This window comes from Lethenteron reissneri, chromosome 43, assembly GCF_015708825.2.
Source record: "Lethenteron reissneri isolate LAM-NWPU_2019-01 chromosome 43, ASM1570882v1, whole genome shotgun sequence".
Lineage (NCBI taxonomy): Eukaryota > Metazoa > Chordata > Hyperoartia > Petromyzontiformes > Petromyzontidae > Lethenteron > Lethenteron reissneri.
In genome coordinates, this window is record NC_083821.1 from 2876678 (window position 1) to 2896412 (window position 19735).

A 19735-nucleotide genomic window follows, 5' to 3' on the forward strand; every position below is an offset into this window, starting at 1 on the left:
CCATTCGTTTGTCCATCTGTGTGTACATCCGTGCATCTGTCCGTGTGTCTGTCTCTGTGTCCATCCGTGTGTCTATCCGTCTGTCATTCCGTGCGTCCGTCTGTCCGCGTGTGTCTGTCCGTCTGTCAGAGGGCACATCACAAGTAAACTACAAAACCCCCAAATCACAGTACTTAGATGCTCATCCACTCGTGGTACTTCCAAAACGGCATTTTTGCTACGAAAGGAAACTAATGTTGTTGCGAGTATCGGTGCGATTCGTGCGCGCGTGGGTGTAAGGCACATGCGTGCTCGAACGCGTGTGCCTCGCGCAGCACGTGGAGTTAACGGTGCGCACGCGCGAATATCACCGCACAGCGAAACCCCCCACGACCTTAAAGGGAGGTCGGTCTGTACCCTGCTGCTCATATTTCTCTCCGGAGGTAAAATCCAGCCGATTTGCTGCTCAAATTGAGCGTTCAGAGACGGTGCACTTCTCGGAGGGCAGCGGTGGCAATTCCACATTCCCAGGGCGGAGGTGAGTCTCAAATGGGACAACCGCTGATGACTTCGGCACAAAGTGGAACTTGATTCGTTGACCCCAGATGGATGATGGGTTGAGTGAACACCCTCCACCCCCCTCGGCCAACCAGGATTTGAACTTTGCTCTGCCATTGAGCGACTGTCAAGAGGAGGGGGATAGACACTCAGGGAATTACCACAGTCTGTGTGCCTGTGTCTACACAGTCGTGTGAGACTGAGTGGATAGACTGCATAGACTGTCAAAATATACACAGTGTGTGTGTGTGTGTATATACTGTCTATATATATAGGGGGAAGTGGAGCGGCGATTAGCACGCTGCGCTACGAACCCAGCGAGCCGAGTTCGATTCGTGCTCACGGCCAATACTAGTGATGGTTATCGGAACTGGTCCTGGGCCTCCTTCCCTACGTCGACTCTGGTGCGGTGTGTAAACATCGCCACTGGGGAGACAAAGGCGGCCGGGCGTGGTGCTGGCCACCCACCCCCGTGTGCACCGTGCCGGGCTTTATAGCTGCTCGCTATATGTACTTGCCCCAAAAGTCTGTTTAGGCTATACGGGGGGTCTTTGTCTTTTTATACGTAGCATATTTAATATTTATGCGCATCAATTTTTGTTACTGCAGCAACGGCAGATTAAAGACAATAATAGCAACGTCGTTCATTTCATGCTGGGAGGAAGGGTGACATTCTGAACATCTGCCCTTCAAGGTGTGGATGATATTTGCCCGTGCGCATTTACGGAACGCCGCCACGGTATAACGATCAGTGGACTTGCGATCCAGAGGGCTGTCGGTTCGATTCAAGCTCCTGGCGCGGCGGTGTCTAAAATCTCCCCCACCCCACCACCACCCGATTGGAAGGACACGTGCGGTGGGGTGAAGCGTGGGTGATCCCATCCCAACCCCAGACATCGCGGCCAGCGTTGGGAAGAGTATGAAAAAATTAACCCGTAAAAAAAAGTTTTTCACTATAAATCCTTTATATGCGTGGCGGCTAGAGTCCTCTCGTCCTCTGGCTTGAGATGGCTGCCACCTATGGGTCAGATGATTGCCTGGCACCATTAAGCAATTGGTAATTAAATATAAAAAAAAAATCCTAAAAAGTGTAAAGTTATGGAAAAAAATTTTCACGAAAATAAATTGTCACGCACAACGAGTCTGTGTGCAAAATGTCAGCTCGATTGGATCACGGGAAGTGGGTTAAAAAACGACCGAAATATTTGCACGGTCGTAAGCGCGCAAGCAAGCAAGCAAGTGAACTTAATATAAAGGATTTAAAAATGCCCCCTTGTCGGTGGCTCTCTGGAGCCGCATTTAGGTGGAGGCTTTTTTCCCGGCAGTGGTGGGAGCGAGCAATTTCAGGGCTGCGCCTTTACCGCATTTTCACCTGTGCGCTCGCACACACAGAGACAAGGACCCCTTTACTGGATAGCCCGATGGTAACAGTGGTGTAGGCGAGCGCCTATCAATCCTGGCACTTAGCACGAGGAGGCGTGGGCAGTATAGCACAACCAAGCAATTGCCTGGCTCCTCAATTTTGATATTGACAACTCTGCCTTCACTGTAGCTCAAACCGACCTATCTATACTCGTACACACCGGGACATCGATCCCTCCATTTAATCCCATAGACAATTGGACGTGTGCTGTTAGCGAGCCCTTATTAAGGCCATCATGGCGTACAAAAGGGGGGTAGGGTAGTGTGTCCAGAGTGCCACGGTGGTGAGATGTCAACTGCCTCGCCTGGTATACAGGAGGTCGTGGGTTTGATCCACCTCGATGCCTGCTGTATATTTAGGGGTTGCATGTTCTTCCCCTGGTCGCGTGAATTTTTCTCCGGTTCCTCCAGTTTTTCCCTCCGCATTTAGAATCAACGTCACGCGTTTAAGGTATTCGGCTGATATTAATTTCCGCGTGATGATAAGCCACTTCGTCCAGCTTTCATTTGTCATAGCCAGGCCGCTTCCCAAAAAGAGCTACGTAGCTCACTGGGGCCTTAACTGATAAAATAAAAATTGTTTAGAAGAAAAAGTAAAGAAAAGAAAATTACCATATCCGGCCAACTTTGTCTCCCCAGTCGACGTTCGCACAACAATCTGCCGGGTACTCATTTAAGGATGAATCAAGGCCTTTTGTACCGCTGTGTAGGTTTGGTTTTTGTCTCTGAGGTCATCTCCCACGTGAAAGCCAAGCAAGTGTCTAGCACGGCTCCGCACAACACGGCAGAATTGCGGGCGTCGGGTTGAATCGTTACGTCGGTGATTTCAAATCTATTGACACGACCGTCGCCACCTCTGAACAAAAGAGAATCTCGGAAACCTAGTCCAGGCGGCAAGTCTTCATTCACACATCCATTCTAATGCATACATGGGCTACGCACGGTGAGAACGAAGTTTAACAATAGATGACACATTTACTTGCAAAATAACTCCTGAAAAGGGTCCATGGGAGACTTGATGAGACTTGGCATTCCCCGTGGTGCTAACGCTCCGGCGGTGTGTGTGTGTCCCCGCACCCGCGGGCAAATGTCGTTTGACGTGACGGTAATTCCTTAGCAACCGTGCATTTGTCACATCTGCTCCGTTGTCAAACGGTTCGCGTGGAACATTTTGCCGCGCATGAATCCGCCGCGGCTTTCTGCGCAAGCTTCGCATACGGGTGGGGTGTGCTGTCCGCAGTGACTGTGACATTCCAGAGCCGATAATCGGTGGGGTTGGGGGGGGGGCAGGGGGGTTGGGGGCGAGGTGGTTGGGGGAGGGCAGGGTTGTTGGAGGGGGGGGGCAGGGGGGTTGGGGGGGGCAGGGTGGTTGGGGGGGGCAGGGGGGGGGCAGGGATGTTTTCAATTCGCCTCCGTCCGCAAATAACGCGATGGGCGCCGTTTCGCGCCAATTCGCGAGCGTGCCACCGCGCACGAGCGTGGCCGTAATCGCCCGCTCAGGAGCTGTAGCGGCGGCGGAGGCAGCAAAAAATCACGACTACAACCTCCCCCACCACCCCCGTGGCGCACGCACGGGCGTCGTCACGCACCTGTCGACGTGACGCACAGTCAAGGGCCGGGAGAGCGTAGGCCAAGGCGCGTTACGGTCACGCGGTAAAAACAACAACTAAAACAACTCCCCCCCCACCCCAGAATATTGTCTCTGTCGCACGGCGCGCTGCTTCAGGATGGGGAGCTACGGCGGATGAGCTGCAGGAGGCAAGGGGGGGGGGGAGCGTTGTTTTGTGGTCTTCACGTGTGGAGTTCCCCTGTTGTAGCGTTCTGACCCGGCCCTGCTGGACATCGTTGCATGCCTCCGGTACGAATAAATATTCAGATTCTGAGTCTGAAAGCGGGAGCAAGCCGATGCACCAAAATTATAAAGGAAAAAAAAGACACTCGCAAACCCCATTTTTCAAAATGCATTTTTTTAGGGTGCTGTGACGTTATCGGGAGAGGGGACAAAAACGTCGTCACAGAGAGGCGAGGGAACCAGTGGCTCACTGCCACCTGCGAGTGTCGCGTCGTCAAACAACGGAGCGTGTCTGGATAACGCGAGTCGGGGGAGAGTGGGGGGACTGCAGGCCGCCCGTCGCTCATCCGCCCGCGAGCAGACGGCCGACAGCGGGCGACGGCTCTGAACGACGCTGGTGGAGGGAGGCGGGGGGTTGTGTGCGTGTTGAACTTCTTTCGCACCTTACGTAGCCAACCGTGCTAATCAGGGGGAGGGAGGACAACAAACTAAACACAAACAATAGTTTTAAAGAAATGAGGTTTCAATGTAGATGATTTAAAAGTGCACAGCTCCAGTGGCTTCCAAATATTGGAAGGAAGAGCATTCCAGACGGCCGCAGAAGCGCATCCGAACGCGCCGCGCGATGCAGTGACCGTCAATCTTCGATGGCCAGCCAAAAGCCGGACGACCGGAGTTCGCGCAATGGTGCGAAAGAATTTCAACATCACGCACGCACGCACACACGTGCTCACGCCTGCGCTGTCTTTTTGCAGGTGTCACCTGGATCTCCACGGTGCCCACCCTCATGTCAGTACCGCCCCCGGTCTCCTACGCGGTGATGCAGCAGCAGCAGCAGCCCCAGCCCGGCTACGCGGCACACGCCGCGCTAGCGCCGACGCTCGTCAGCGCCCCCTCGCCCCAGATGTCCCTGCTGCCTCCGCCGCCACCGCCGTACCCAGTCGCTGCCCTGCAGCATCCGCCGGCAAACATGACCGCACCCATGCACCACCCCCACCACAACCACCAGCAGCACCACCACCACCCCCACGCCTTGTACCCGCTGGGGCCAGCGCCGGCGCTACCGCACGCCGCCGGTGGTCTGCCACTACCGCCACAACCGCAGCAGCAACTGCAGCAACTGCAGCAGCAGCAGCCGATGTTGCAGCTGCCACCCCTCACGGCTGTTGGCAGCGGCCTAGCAGGGGGCGACCCGGGGCAGCCCTACGGTTACGGCTACCCCGGCCTCGCGCTGCTGCCCATGCCGCAGCACGGCGCCCATTCCCAGCAGCAGCAGCTGCTGCTGCCGCCGGTCGCCAACGGGCAGCACGGGCAGCACGGGCAGCACGGGCAGCACGGGCAGCCGCCCGCCGCGTACGCCCAGCCGCAGCAGCAGCCGCCGCCGCCACCGGTCAACGGGGCGCCTGCCTCCGCGCCGGCCCAGCCGCCGGCGTATCCGCACGCCGCGCCGGCGAAAGAGGCGACGGCCGGGAGGCCGCAGCGAGCGGATGACGAGCAGCAGCAGCAGCTCCTGCGAGTGACAGCGAGCGGCGATTACGAGTTCACCGACCCGGCCCACCCCAGAGGTAAGTGGCGGTCCTCACCCCTTCGGCCAAGCCCCATCGCAGGGAGCTCTGCTCCACGGCGGCCACGGCGGCCCGCACCGCGGCCCCGCGTGCGGCCGCTGCCGCGGGGAAGCTGCGGGTACGAGCCGAGGGAGCGAGGCGCTGCCGGTATTCACGTTCTCGTCCCTGTGGTTCACCTGTCGTGGTGCCACGCTCCTTGCCATGCAGCCCCCCTCGATGAGCTCAGGCACGAGGCGGTATCGTCGTGAGGATCGTGTTCCACGTTACGCACGCACCGCCGTGCGACCGACGCACCGCGGCAAACCGCCACCGCCACTTGCGACGCTTCTCAGCCTCTTCGAGTTGCCGGTCTAAACAACAATAACGGCCACGCTTGCAGTTCTGCCATAGCTGCTGGCCTAGGCGAGTGTGGTGGTCACATGGGACGTTGCATGCAAGGCACGGCGGGAGTCGCGCCTTGCTGCTGGTCTCTTGTGAGCAGCACACCGTTGCGTGTTGTTGTTGTTTGTTTCCGTTGTTGTTTTTGTTTTCCGATAACGTTCGTTTTTTTTTTATGCCTCCTCCCCCCCCCCCACAAAAATGTCCTTCCAGTCGAATCGATCGTCCGGCGTCGTGCTGTCGCCAGAACGGATACATACGGTCGTGATTTGCGATGTTCGCAGAGAATGCTCGTGATGACACCCCCCCCCCCCCGGTGCCCCCTGTGTGCGGGAGAGAATGGTCCACGGAAGGTGACATCGCAGAACTACTTCTGAGGCCCCTTCGGTTGCCTCCAATTGACACCAGTGCACCGTCCCCACGTGCTCTGCTGAACACGACGTTGTTTGCGCGTGGCAAATCAAATGAAACAAATATATTAATCCACCTGGCTGGATTTTGTTTGTTTGTTACGTATATATATAAACTAAGAGGCCCTCTTTGTGCTAGGCCAGGGGTCGGCAACCAAAATAGCAAGCCGAGAAATGTTTTTGTTGAATTCGGTAACAAAAAAACCCTCAATATTGCAAGAGCCGCAATGCACTGAGGTGAATACGAGACGATGGGTCCTTAATAAATAACTTCACCAAGCAGTCCCTTGAAGATCCACGTGCGGCTCTGGAGCTGCTGGTTGCCGACCCCTTGGCCTAGATCCCACTCCCTCCTCTCCCTCCAGATGTGATGACCTGCCAGTCAGCCAGCCAGCCAGCCAAACTTTATATCAAAACGTTCATTATTATTTGCGCAGCTACTGGCGACCAGGCGGAGGTCATGAAGTCGGGTACGCTTGAGAACACGGTTTAATCACAGGTCCTCGAAATCTGGACTCGAACCCACCACCGCCACCACCACCACCTCCACGGTATTAACCTCCACCTGAGCCACGTGGCCAGCCAGCTCCCCTGGCTGCAGTCCCGCTGACGCGTAACACTGGCAAGATCGATCTCTCCTACAGGACTCTTCGCAAGACCATCCGGAAGTCGTCGTCGGTTGCGGAACGGGGGGCCACGCACAGGTCAGGGCTCGTCGCCGGTTGCCAAAAGTAACGAAAACATTAAATGACAAAATGTAATTTAAAAGTGTTTCTTTGCACAAACCGTTGGCCTCACGGCCTCCTGGGAGTGTGTAATTCTCAGCAGCATTGATTTAGCGCGAGTAAGTCTCTGGACCGGGTTCACAAAGACAAAGATCCCCCCGTATAGCCTTGACGGACTGTCGGGGCAAGTGCTGTTAGCGAGTAGCACCTATGAAGGCCAACACGGCGCACGAGGGGGTGGGTGACCATCACCACGCCCGGCCGCCGTTGTCTCCCCAGTGGCGACGTTCACACACCGCACCAGGTACTCATTTGAGGCTGAGTCGACCTAGGGGAGGCCCAGGGCCGTTTCAGATGATTATCACTGGTGTTGGCCGTGAGCGGGAATCGAACTTGGGTGGCCGGGTTTGTAACGCAGCATGCTAACCGCTACCCACCCATGCGCACGCTATACACTCATGCGAGCACGCTCGAATGAGTGCTGATGTGGCTGCCAGATGTTACAGGCGAGGGCCAACACTTTAGTTTACGGGTTCTAGGCTGTTCAAATTGGCCACTCATTAAACATGGACCCCCCCCCCACCCCCCCACTGTTGCGGGCAGACCAACGCTAGGGAGACCTGCGGGGATTATTCACTTTTGGCAGTGCTGGGCAATTGTGGGGGGGGCACCGCCTACTCCTGGCGAGCCAGGGGGTACAGCTCCTCCGTGATGCCCGTGGGAAGGGAGTTTCACAACATTCGCGCGGTGATCCACCAACCCCCTGCCTCCACAGCGCTGGCTTACAGGCAGCCACGAGCAGCAGCGTAGCCACCACCGCTGATTGTCGGCTGATTTATTCAGCGGTTGTTGTAGTTATTTAGATGTTCCTTTTCGTTAGATCGCGGAAATATAAACGTGTCGTTAAACCCGCCAGCACCGACACAGCCGATTAGTAAGGTTCGTCACTTGCGTTGAGCACACCGATTGTGCGTTGGAGAGTAAGCCCACTACAAAATTTGCAATTCGAATACCGTGACGTTTCGCCGGTAATTACAACAACCATCATCATCGGGCGACAGCCACAGAGCTGTGCAGAAATCGACCAGCATTGTTGGCTTGTTTGACCGGCGGGGTCTTTAGGAACCGCTGAATAAGATTCCCGTTCTCACACGGCTACGGTTCTACCCGAGGACACGTCTGGAGCCTTTTCAAAGTGCGCCGTCCATGCAAACAGGCGATGCATGCAAAGAAAATAGAAAAAATGTGCCAGATGTAAAAAATTGTTCCAGACCTTACTCGTTTAAACGTGTGCGTGGGTGTAGTGGGGAGCGGCGGTAGTGCAGTGGTTAGCGCCACGCTGCGCTACGAACCCAGTGGACCCGAAATCGATTCCCGCTCACGGCCAACACCAGTGACGATTATCTAAACCGGTCCTGGGCCTCCCCTAGGTCGACTCAGCCTCAAATTAGTAGCTGGTGCAGTACGTAAAACATCGCCACTGGGAAGACAAAGGCGGCCGGGCGTGGTCCTGGCCACCCAACCCCTAGTGTGCCTTCATAGGCGCTACTCGCTAACAGAACTTGCCCCTACAGTCTGTGTCAGGCTATACGGGGGATCTTTGTCTTTGTATATACTTGGTCTTTTTTCCCCCACCGTTATTTCTAATCCGGAAATGAGCCCATCGTGCCTTTAACACTGACTTGCGGTCACCCCTCCCCGAGCAGGCGAACCCCTGCGCGTGCGATGAGGAGGCTCTGCTCACTGCGACACGCTGCAATCTCGTCCGTGCGCCAAACCACGCTTTCCTTTTCACAGCGGCCGGCTGAAGGGGCGCTCCCTGCGTGCGCGCGTTCCACACCGTGTGTCTGTGCTTCCCGCGGGCGCACGGAAAACAAGACAACCTCAGAGTCGGCGATTTGAACGTTTCACGCCGCTGCACGACGTTCGCTCGCCCTCCGTTCGCTCGCCCTCGTACAGAGAGAGAGAACGGCTCGGAGACGCGAGCTGCCAAATCTGCCCCCACCGCCCTCCCCCCCAAACTTTGCGGTCAATTGTGAATGTTTACATGTGGGAGCAAAGCATAATTGTCCGAAAACAAAAAAATCCTCGCGTGAACGAGGGGGAAACGCTCGATCTCGTACAGACAGGGACAGGCGGAGTCCACATTTTGGCTGCGCAGCCTTCTCCTGGCGCGCCAGGGGTATGGCTCCTCGACGACGCCCTCGGGAAGGGAGTTTCACACCATTCACGCAGTGATCCACAAACCCCCTCGCTGCTGCTGCTGCCGGCACAGCACTGGCTTACAGGCAGCCACGAGCAGCGGCGTAGCCACCGCCTTTTCTTTCATTCCTTATTTTGACCTACAAAGTCGGCTACAAAATTGATGCCTGCGAGACGGAGATTGCTTAGAATGAGTTTTGTCCTCTCTTCTTCGATCTGCAATCTGTTGTTGTTGATGCTGCTGATGCTGCTGCAGGTTTTTGTTTTGTTGTCAGGCTCCCTGCGTGACGTGCCTCGCTCTCGTTGCGTTTGTTGGGAATGATTGCGATACACGTACGTAAAAAACGAATGTACGTACGTAGCCAGCCGTGCTAATCGGAGGTGCGGAAAGTGGCCGACGCGTGATTTGAATCATTGAGTGGCGTGGCGGACGCATGATTTGACCAGATCGGCCATCAACAGCGATTACCGTTGCCATTAATCAGCCGTCAGGACCAGACGGTCGTCGATAATCACCCCCCCCCCCCACCAGGAGCCACTCCCGAACAGCCGAGAATTGTGTAAAGAAATCGTTTTCGTGTTCAGAAAATCACGAATGAGATCCATGGGGTTTGTTAAACACATTCCTGTGTTTTACACAGGAGCTGGTAGGAACGTTGGGTTGCTCGGTCAATGGCCAGGGTCAACGGCGGCGTGGTGTATTCCGCAAATATGCCCGACTGTGAGGGCGGGCACAAGCCGGCGTGAGTAGGTTAAACGTTGAGTTTTATAAGGGCACCACGGGGTGACCAGTCCCTCCCCACCCAGCCCCACCCCACCCTCCCCACCCATCCCCTCCCCACCCTCCCCACCCAGCCCCTCCCCACCCTCCCCACCCAGCCCCTCCCCACCCTCCCCACCCAGCCCCACCCTCCCCACCCAGCCCCTCCCCACCCTCCTCTCCCCACCCAGCCCCTCCCTCCCCACCCAGCCCCTGCACGACGGACACAATAATCCCCTGTGGGCTGGTGTAACCAGGAGGTTCCTACAAGTATAAGAACTCGTCATTCGCGAGGGATATATATACGTTCTGAAGATGCTCGTGAATTGCACATTTCTCAGATAATGATATTGGCCGACGAACAGCTAACTTTTGAATGAATTACCTTAAATAAATACGTAAGTAAGCTATTAAATACGTTTAAAGTATTATAATAACACGCAAAAAATTGTTGTAATAAACACAGTAAAAACAAATAAATATTAAAGTATTAAATAATAGCTTATAAATTAACTTACCTTAAATTATGATGATGCTCATCATAACTTTATTTTATCACTTTATCTCTCATCGCTTTACCTCGTCACTTCTAGCATCACTTTATTTATTTCTCCCTCTGGATGCGCTAGTCGTGCGGAGTTGCAGACGGGATTCGCGGATAGCCAAGAATCGCGGATGGCGAGTTCGTGAACAGCGTTGGAATTTTTCGATTTAAAGATTTCGTGACTGCAAGGATTCATCTTCTTGGTTCTTTCGGTAAAGTCGTCACGTAGAAGGGAAGTGAGGGAACGCCGTACTTTCTCTAGTCTGCACGAATTCAAAAACGTAAATTGGAGGCGATGATTCCACGATTCAATATTTTTTTGCCGCCTGCGCCCCCAATCCCGTCAGCTCTTGGGAGCTGACGAGGCTTGAGACCATTTGGTGCTCGAATTGGCGACTGCCTTGGGGTTGCCAAGATTGAGCCGCGAGGTGGCCAGGAGAAGGCAGTACGTGAGTAGATTATTGTATCTGGAAGCGTATTATTAAATAAGATACATTACAATTCCTTATAGGGGAAACAAACACTAACTGATTGCTAATGTAACATAATCACAATAAAACACATGCCAAATGATTACTAATCTACAACTCGCATCGTAACAACTGCCTGATTACTAATCTAGTAGATAATTACAATAACCCCCCAAATCGTTGCACCTGATAAGTTAATGAGTTAATGATGACGTCACCCTGCTGCTGCTCTATATAAGACCGGGAGACAGAGCAGAGCCTCACCATTCTGGTGAATTGCCCGATGATGCTGGGTGCAATTACCAGCGAAACGTCGTACTCAAATTGTAAATGTTGTGGTTTCACGCTTCAACACACCGGTGGGCTAAAGCAGTGAACTTTTTGTCAACGTGACACTTTTTTACTGATTGGCCGTGTCGGGTGGTGGAGGGTTACGACACATTTATAAATAACGCGATCTAAACCCAAAAACGTTGATTATGATTATTGTATCTGTCTGCGCGGAACTTTGAGTGTTACCCTATCGCATGCAGTGGGGTTTTCTCCGGCCGCTCCTGCCTTGTTCCTCCCGAACGCTCGCTTACATGGCACCGCTCCCAAACATCCCAATGCAGGACCCTCCTGTAAAGGAATCTTGAGGCTCAGTTGGGACTTCGATTACTATTATTAGTATTTTCCTTTACGAATGACAGCCGTTCTTTCCGTCAATACCGCTGTGGTCGAGCGAGGCCTGTTTGTTGGACTGCGAGTCGTCCCCTGACAGGTTTTAATCCGCACGCTTCCAATTTGGCCCTCTTTTATTCCCCTCTGCCATTGGGTAACATATGTGGAAATGTCACCCCCGACGTTTTAAATTGCACACGTGCGGCGGCAAGCACGCGCGTGTGGCTTGAATAAAGCCGCCGCTTTTGTACTTTTCCAAAACTGTGCCTCCTGTGATTAGACTGGTATATATACGAGCTGCATTTATCCACAACAGAAATCGTCCAAACGCGGCTGGACGGAGGACAAGGCACTCCTTCTCTCCCATGGGTGGGAGCGGGAAAAAACAAACAGATAAAAAAAATAAAAAAAATAAAAATGAAACGTAATAAAATACAATTCTCACGACATCTTCTTGGTTCTTTCGGTAAAGTCACGTAGAAGGGAAGTAATAAAATAATAAAAATAAAACATAATAAAACAATTCTCACGACGTTTCGGCCACAACGCAAGCAGCCGTCCTCAGGTGAAGAACAGGTCTGTCGGAAAGACAGCGTCTGAATAACAGACCTGTTCTTCACCTGAAGACGGCTGCTGTGGCCGAAACGTCGTGAGAATTGTATTTTATTATGAAAATTTTTATTATTTTATTATTTCCCTTCTACGTGACTGTACCGAAAGAACCAAGAAGATGAATCCCTGCAGTCACGAAAGCTTTAAATCGAAAGATAAAAAAAAATTCAAAATCGTAAATGAATCCATAAATTGTCGCAGCAAACCCAAAACAGCTCCGCTGACTTTTAATAAAAGTCTAGGAAAGCGTCGTTTTTTTAGGGTGAGGGGGTGGGCGTATGTTTACTCGCCACGCAAAGGTCACCCTCGGTGCGCCGTCGCCCGTCACGGCATCGGATCGGCAAACGAGCGGCGAGACTAAAACTCGGCGAGCATCGCGGACGTCGGCAGCGCTGGAGATGAGCGTCGCTCGCTCTTGGCCACCCACTTCGGCTGCGGCCTCCGATAAGGGGAATTGAACTTTGGCTCGGCGTGTTTGCTTTAAATTTTATCGGCCCGCGCCCCCCCCGTCTTGGGACGCTCGCAAAAAATCTGTGCCGGGTCACAACGGCTCCCCCCCCCGCCCCCACCTCTCCCCCCCGCCCTCCCCACCGCCGCCGTGGCCAATGTGGTTTCTCGACCGCGTCGGTCGGTATCGACCGCACGCCGCGAGCCGCGAGCGTGACGATCGTCATCTTTGCTCGTTCGCAAGCGTTTTGCTGTGCGTTCGCCGATTAGCGTCAATTCTCAGGGCGGCTCGCGGTAAAAATCGAGTTGTTTTTTCACGTGCGCACGTACGCACGTGAAAAAAACAACGTGCGTGTGTTGAACTTCTTTTGGACCGTAACGTAGCCGCTACATGATACCACGACGTTGGGCTAAATAACGACAGATTCTTGAGGCCAATTTACCAACTCTGAATCGTGGCAGTTCGGTTGATCGCGACAAGGGGGGCGGCTGGAGGTCTTCATGCCCCGCAGATTGCGGATGTTGATGTAATGGAGCGAGAGAGCATTTTGCAAGCGAGAGGAGGAAAGGACTTCGAGAAATAATACGAAAAAAACGAGACTGTAGGGGATATGTATGCGTAAAGAGAAGTGATTCTGGAAACAAATCACACAGCGCTGGGTCTTGGCAATTCATGAAACCAAGAGGGAGACACTAAATAGTTACACGTAGGGCCCAATGAAGTTTGATGGAGACCTACCGCGTGCTATTAGAGTAATCGGGCCCTCTCCTTCTTTGTTGATTTCTTGTCCCTTGGCGGTTTGACCACCACCCGCGCCTGATGATGCCAAACTCTCTCTCTCCGTTGTTGTTGTTGTAAAGCCAAAATCAAAGTTACAACGAACACAGCTCGTTTGAGTTCGGTTACATAACCAGCAGCAATGCACACAGTGAATGCTGTGGCTTTAACAACCAGGCCACCTATCGGATTTATTACAGTGCGGCAGCATTGCGTTGCGTTTCAAACATTATCTGAAGCAGTTTCATACGTAGTAGGCTTTCGCGACCAATATTGTCAATAAAAGAGGTTTTTTTGGGTCATATCGCGTAAATATAAACGTGTCGTTAAATCCGTCAACACCCGATACTGCCAAAATTCCGGCTAATCGCCTGATGAAGCTGGTTGCAATCGCCGGCAAAACGTCGTACTTGAGTTGTAAATGTTGTGGGTTTACTCTCGAACACACCGGTGTGCTGTCCTAGCAACAAATTGGCACATTCTGTTTACGCGACAAACCTTGCTAATTGACCGTCTGGCGGTGGCGGGTTTAACGACACATTTATATTTACCCAAATGAAACCCCTTTATTATGGATTATGTAAAGTAGTGTATACATTTTACGGGAGCCCCCAAGATCAGAGGATCCAGGCCGGAGCCCCTGCGATATTCCGGGTCTGGATACCTCTGCAACTTTTTAGTCCTTAGTCACTTTTTAAAAAATCCACATTTCGTGGCCGGGGGGTTAAGTCCATCCGTAGAGCAACACCCTGTTGACGTGTCACGGAGCGGTCATCATTCCAGAGGAATTCCAAAGGAATGATGGAATAAGACGAACCCCCCCCATCTGGGATTTAGACTCACAACCTTTTGACTGTGAGTCAAGAGCCCTCACCATTGGTCGTCATCGTCGTCATCCATGTTTTATCCACTGCTGGATGAAGGACCCTCCCCAAGCCGTCGCCCTCTCCCAGGGTCTTGCAATGCAGCGACCCATCCCGGCACCCGCATTACCGGCCGACCTCGCGGTTCGTTGTCCTTCCTCCGGCACCTCCGATTGGCACGGTTGGCTACGTACGGTGGTGCGAAAAGCGTTCAAGATACACACATACGTACGTACGTGCAGAGCAGCTCCCGGACGGATGCTCTCTTGGCGCAAAGAAAACCTCTTCAGCTTTTGCCAGCAGCAGCAGCAAAGCAAAGCAGCCCCTCCTGCCTCCACAAACACCAATTACGGAGCCCCTCGCGAGTGCCCTACGTCATTGGAAATCTATTACTGGCAGCAGCAGCCGCCGCCATCGCCGAAATCGGGCAAGAGCCATAGAAGCCGCCTTAATTAACAGCGCCTGGCGCCCCTATTGTAGTTTTGGCAGCGCATCTGTGGTTTCGCACGGCAGGAGGGAGGGGGGGGGGATATACAAGGACGCACCATTCACTGCGAAGAGTTTGAGCGTTGGTGGCACGGCTTGCGGGGTGGAACTTCGTGGCGAAGTCAAAAGCGCAACGGGGTTCAAAGGCCCCGACGGACGTCGTCGGAGCCCGAGTTGATGGCACCCAAGGCGGCCGGTGATCGTCGGCAGCAGTGATCTATCCGCTGCCGGATTAAAGGGCCCATCCTCGTGCCGTGGCCACTCCTCGCATGGCAGAGGTCGCAACCGGGTACCCGATACCCGTACCCTTCCCGATACCTGGCTACCCGTACCCGGCCGGGTACGGGTACGGGTAGCCGTTTGCGACCCTGGTGCGGCCGGGTACGGGTACGGGTAGGCCGTGAGTCACTGGTGAGTCACCGTTTGTCACTCATTTCGGGTAGGGTACGGGTACGGGTACCCATTTGCAACCCCGGTGCGGCCGGGTACGGGTAAGGAATCAAAACCCGTTTGCGACCTCTGCCGCACGGGCCCCCCCCCCCCCCCCCCCCCCCGTGACGCCCTCAGTGCCGGGGATGTTTGGTGCCAGTTTCCACGACTGAGTGTCTGGCTTCGTGCTGGAGGGAGAGGAGAGTGCCCGGAGAACACCCACCATGCATTCGCGGAGGGAAACGCTCACAACTCCCCGTGAATAGATTCAAGGATCCACTTGCCGTATTGCCATCCGCTGGGGCCACCCGAAGCCTACAGCAACCTGTTATTCTCGGGCCAATCTGATGTAAAAGAAAAAAACGAATCGGGCGCAAATTCATTTGAGCATTTCAAATATGACGAGGTCTGGCGCATTCAGGCTCATTTGGTCATTCGGGTCTACGGTGTTCCTTTCTTTGACGGACCCCAACCATACCTCGAGGGTCGATAAAATGGCGCCCACTTAATGGAGATATCAACGGCGACTGTCTTATGGATTTAACGTCGTCTTGTCACGGCAATGCGGAATTTCCACGGCCGACCGATGGCGGAGAAGAACGAGCGTTGCTCCGGTGGTCGTTGGGAGATGCCTTGAACGACGCTTTGGAGTAAATTCAAGAAGCGGCCCATTTCAATGATGTGGTCGCGTTAAGAAAAACTAATTAAAATAAAAAAAAACTCACAGAGATCGCACGATATGCGCGCGGATTCTGCCAAACGACTGCCCGACTTGCGTCTGTCCTCGTAAAGTATTTCGTGAGCCCGAGGCAGATATAAAATTCGAGCGCCATCCCCATCACCTTCCCCAACGAGTCGCCGGGCAGCGAGATCGAAACTCCCCCCGCAGTGAAAGCCAGAGCAGGGGAAGAGGCGGAGACGAGAGGGCAGTGCAGGAGACGAGAGAAACGAGGGCGACGGCGGTGGGAGACCTCTGAGTGCGATGGATCAGTGCCCGTGCCCCCCGGGCATCCGTGGGACAAGAAAGAGCTTTACAGCTTGTCGGATTCCTCCTGCAGTCTCAGATGACCGCTCTGATTTGGATAGAAGCAAGATTGGTAGAGACGGTAGATTGTTAAGCGGAATGTGAATTTCGATTTAAAGCTTTCGTGACTGCAGGGATTCATCTTCTTGGTTCTTTCGGTAAAGTCACGTAGAAGGGAAGTAATAAAATAATAAAAATAAAACATAATAAAATAATTCTCACGACGTTTCGGCCACAACGCAAGCAGCCGTCCTCACCTGAGGACGGCCTCACCTGAGGACGGCCTCACCTGAGGACGGCTGCTTGCGTTGTGGCCGAAACGTCGCGAGAATTATTTTATTATGTTTTATTTTTATTATTTTATTACTTCCCTTCTACGTGACTTTACCGGAATATGAATGTTAAGTGATCTCGTCGCGCTTATACGGCTTGGAATTCGAGCTCATATTTTGACGCAACCTTTAATTATTTCATGGCAAAGGTAGGGAGGGGGGGGGCAACCCCTCGCGCTGCTAGGGGACCCCTAAGCTTTCGCCGGTTTGGTTAGCGCCGCTACCGCTCCATCTAACCTCGCCGTGTCCTTAATTAACCCCCTCACGCCCCCCCCCCCTCCCTGTGACCCTTCACCTCATCCGTTCTGCCCGCACTCTCCCCCCTGGCTTTGCAAAGGGCTCGCCGCTCGTAATGGCGCCCATTAATCCTTTGCCGCTGGGTTCCGAGCGCACGAGGCTGCCTTCGTGGCGGCGGCGCCGTTAACATAAAGAGCAACCGCCATCAAGCGACTCGCGGCCGCAGCGGTCGTTGTCGCCACACCACGCCACGTGTGTGTGTGTGTGTGCGTGTGTGCGTGCGTGTGTGTGTGCGCGTGTGTGGGGAGCGGTAGTGTAGCGGTTAGCGCGCTGCGCTATGAACCCGGCGACACGGGTTCGATTCCCGCTCTCGGCTAACACCAGTGACGATTATCTGAACCGGTCCCGGGCCTCCCCTAGGTCAACTCAGCCTTAAATGAGTACCTGGTGCGGTGTGTAAACATCGCCACTGGGGAGACAAAGGCGGCCGGGCGTGGTGCTGGCCACCCACCCCCTCGTGTGCCGTTCCGGCCTTCATAGGTGCTCGCTAACAGCACTTGCCCCTACAGTCTGTTAAGGCTATACGAGGGATCTTTGTCTTTTATCTTTGTGTGTGTGTGGGCGAGGGGCATGGGACCCGAGGAGCACGCGTGGTGTCGTTACTGTTGGACACGTAGTAGTGGTAGCAGTAGACGGGATTTCGCACACCGATGTTGTCCATAACTAAGGGGGGGGGGAGGGTTTTGGATTAGGTCGCGTAAATACGAATGCGTCGTTAAACCCGCCACCACCATCCGACACGGCCAATTAGCAAGGTTTGTCACGTCAACACAAACGTGCCAATTAGTTGACTCGTTCGGCACTCACCGGTGTGTTCGGAGACTAAACCCACAACGTTTACAATTCGTTTCGTCGGTGATTGCAACCGGCATCATCAGGCGATACAGAGGATTGTAAACGTGAGCTCATTGCGTACGACAAATATGAAGTGAGAAAAATCGATTCACGCGCGAGCGATTCGGTTCGTGCGCAGCGAGCTTAAGATCCGACGTTAATCGATGAATCGACGAATCATTGCACTTCTAGCTATCGCCACGGTAATGTGGAATTTCCACCACCGACAGAGACGAGAAGCACCTCACACTCGTTCGAGTATGCGAGCTCTACTCGGGACCGATTCACGTGCTCTTGGCGGAAACTAATCTTCGTCCGATCACTAACTATTATTTCCCAAACTATTAACGTGTTGGTGTTTGCATCGTCCTTGTACTGTTCGCTTTTTGGCATTCTGTTGGTCTCTCGGAACCGGTGGGACACATCCATGAAAGAGTCTCTCTCTGGTGTAGGCCAATCAGTTTCATGGACAATGCATACACGACCAAAGCATAATTGATTGCACGATTTGCCACGAGTATGTGTGGTCAATGCAGACTTGATGGCTTGTATAATGTGGCTATTTGGTGTTTGAACATTCGAGTTACTACCGTATTAGTTTCTCATCATCTTGCTACTGGCAAACGATATATATTCGTTCTGTTTTTTTCCCCGAAATTCTGTCGTAGTCTCTCAAACATCAGCAGCAGCAGCAGCAACAACAACGTACGGACGACGTTGGTTTGACCGACGTGCGGCAAGCGATCCCATAGCAGAGTGTGTGGGAAAGTGAAAGTGCCGCCCCCCTCACACCCCCCCCCCCCCCCCCCACTGTGTGAAGGATTAAAAGGGGGAAAAACCTCTTCCGCAGCCGATGTCCGACAAACGGGACGCGGTGCCCGGCAAGATTGCCCAATGGATTCCTCCCCGTGTGAGGCGGTGTGATGCCAATTGTCACGATTGGGCAAATACGGTGAATTGGGTGGGTTAGCATTCCCAAAAAAAACACCAGGCCGGAAAACAACCGAGGCGATGGTGCCGCCGTTTTCGGGCCGATTTTGCCCGGGATTCAAATCTGGCACCTCCCGCTCGGATATTTTCGTTCTCGACGTTCAGCGACGAGCGGAAAATCGGTCGCCTCCCTCTTTTTTTGTGCCGGGGGAGCTTCGAGCGGAAGCCATCGACCCGGAGCCGAGTTTCGCGAACTTCGCCACCTATCGCCGCCGGTTTCACGGCGTTCGTTTTTTTGCGTTCGTTTTTTTTTTGCTTGCGCAGGTCAAGGAGGTGGGGGAGAGGCGGCCAGAGTGAGGGCCACCGCGTCGCGTTGGCACTGTGTTGTCGTTGTGCTCGAAAGTTGTTTGTGTTTAAACTCACCCGATGAATTTTTCTCGATTTTGTTTCCACACCGCACCGACTGCTCGTCGTTTGTTCCAATGCGCCCCCTCGCCGCGAGCGTTCCCCCGCGGCCGGTGACGACCGCTCGCGGCTCCGGTTTCAGGAGGTAATAAACTCCACCACGTTTTATGTTTTTTGGGGCCAGGTTAAAAGTGACTATGTACCCGGTGTGTTTTGTTTCGTTTGTTGTTGTTATCGTCTTCATTCAATCTGGAGTTAATACGCGGGCAATGATAATAACGATCGCGACGTTGGCGATGATGACACTCCCCGGTGCGGCAGTTGATGCGATGGCTAACGTCGCTTAAATCCCGACCCGCAACCACCACCACCAACTCCGCTTGCCCGCCTGCGTCCGTGCACCCACAGCTTCAGAGATGTTTGGGCCAGCGTGGAAGAGTGGACGGAAATACCCTCCGAGAGAGGGGGGGCTTTCTGTCTGTCTCTCTCTCGAGCTCCCTGTATTGGAGGAGGCTCCTCCGCCAGCCAGCAGTGGCACGAACAAGCAAGTGGCCTTTTTACTAAGAGTAATACAACGTACGACCGAGTTAAACAAACAACGCTGAAGATTTGCACCGTGCTATTACTGTGGCTTCTCTACACAATTGGTGGAATTTTTTTAAATTTATTAACGAAAAATACGGCACTTCATGGCCGCGTTTCCCTCACTGACGAAACCAAGCGACCCCGAAAGCCGGAAAAACCCCGAGGTGGAGCTTTCCTCAAAACCGGAGTCGCCCGGCAGTCAACTCTGCCCCACAATCCCCCCCCCACTGCTTTCATCTCCCACC

The 19735-nt window shown here is 53.7% G+C and overlaps 1 protein-coding gene across 1 annotated transcript in view; it reads left to right on the plus strand.

Moving 5' to 3' along the window:
• The window catches only part of LOC133353277 (kelch-like protein 29), an 88748-nt gene that overhangs the window by 27189 nt on the left and 41824 nt on the right, over positions 1 to 19735 (plus strand). Inside the window, exons 4-5 of the mRNA XM_061569386.1 lie at positions 4507 to 5316; positions 6749 to 6835. Of these exons, the coding sequence (XP_061425370.1) occupies positions 4507 to 5316; positions 6749 to 6835 (897 nt within the window). The remainder of the gene's footprint in view (positions 1 to 4506; positions 5317 to 6748; positions 6836 to 19735) is intronic.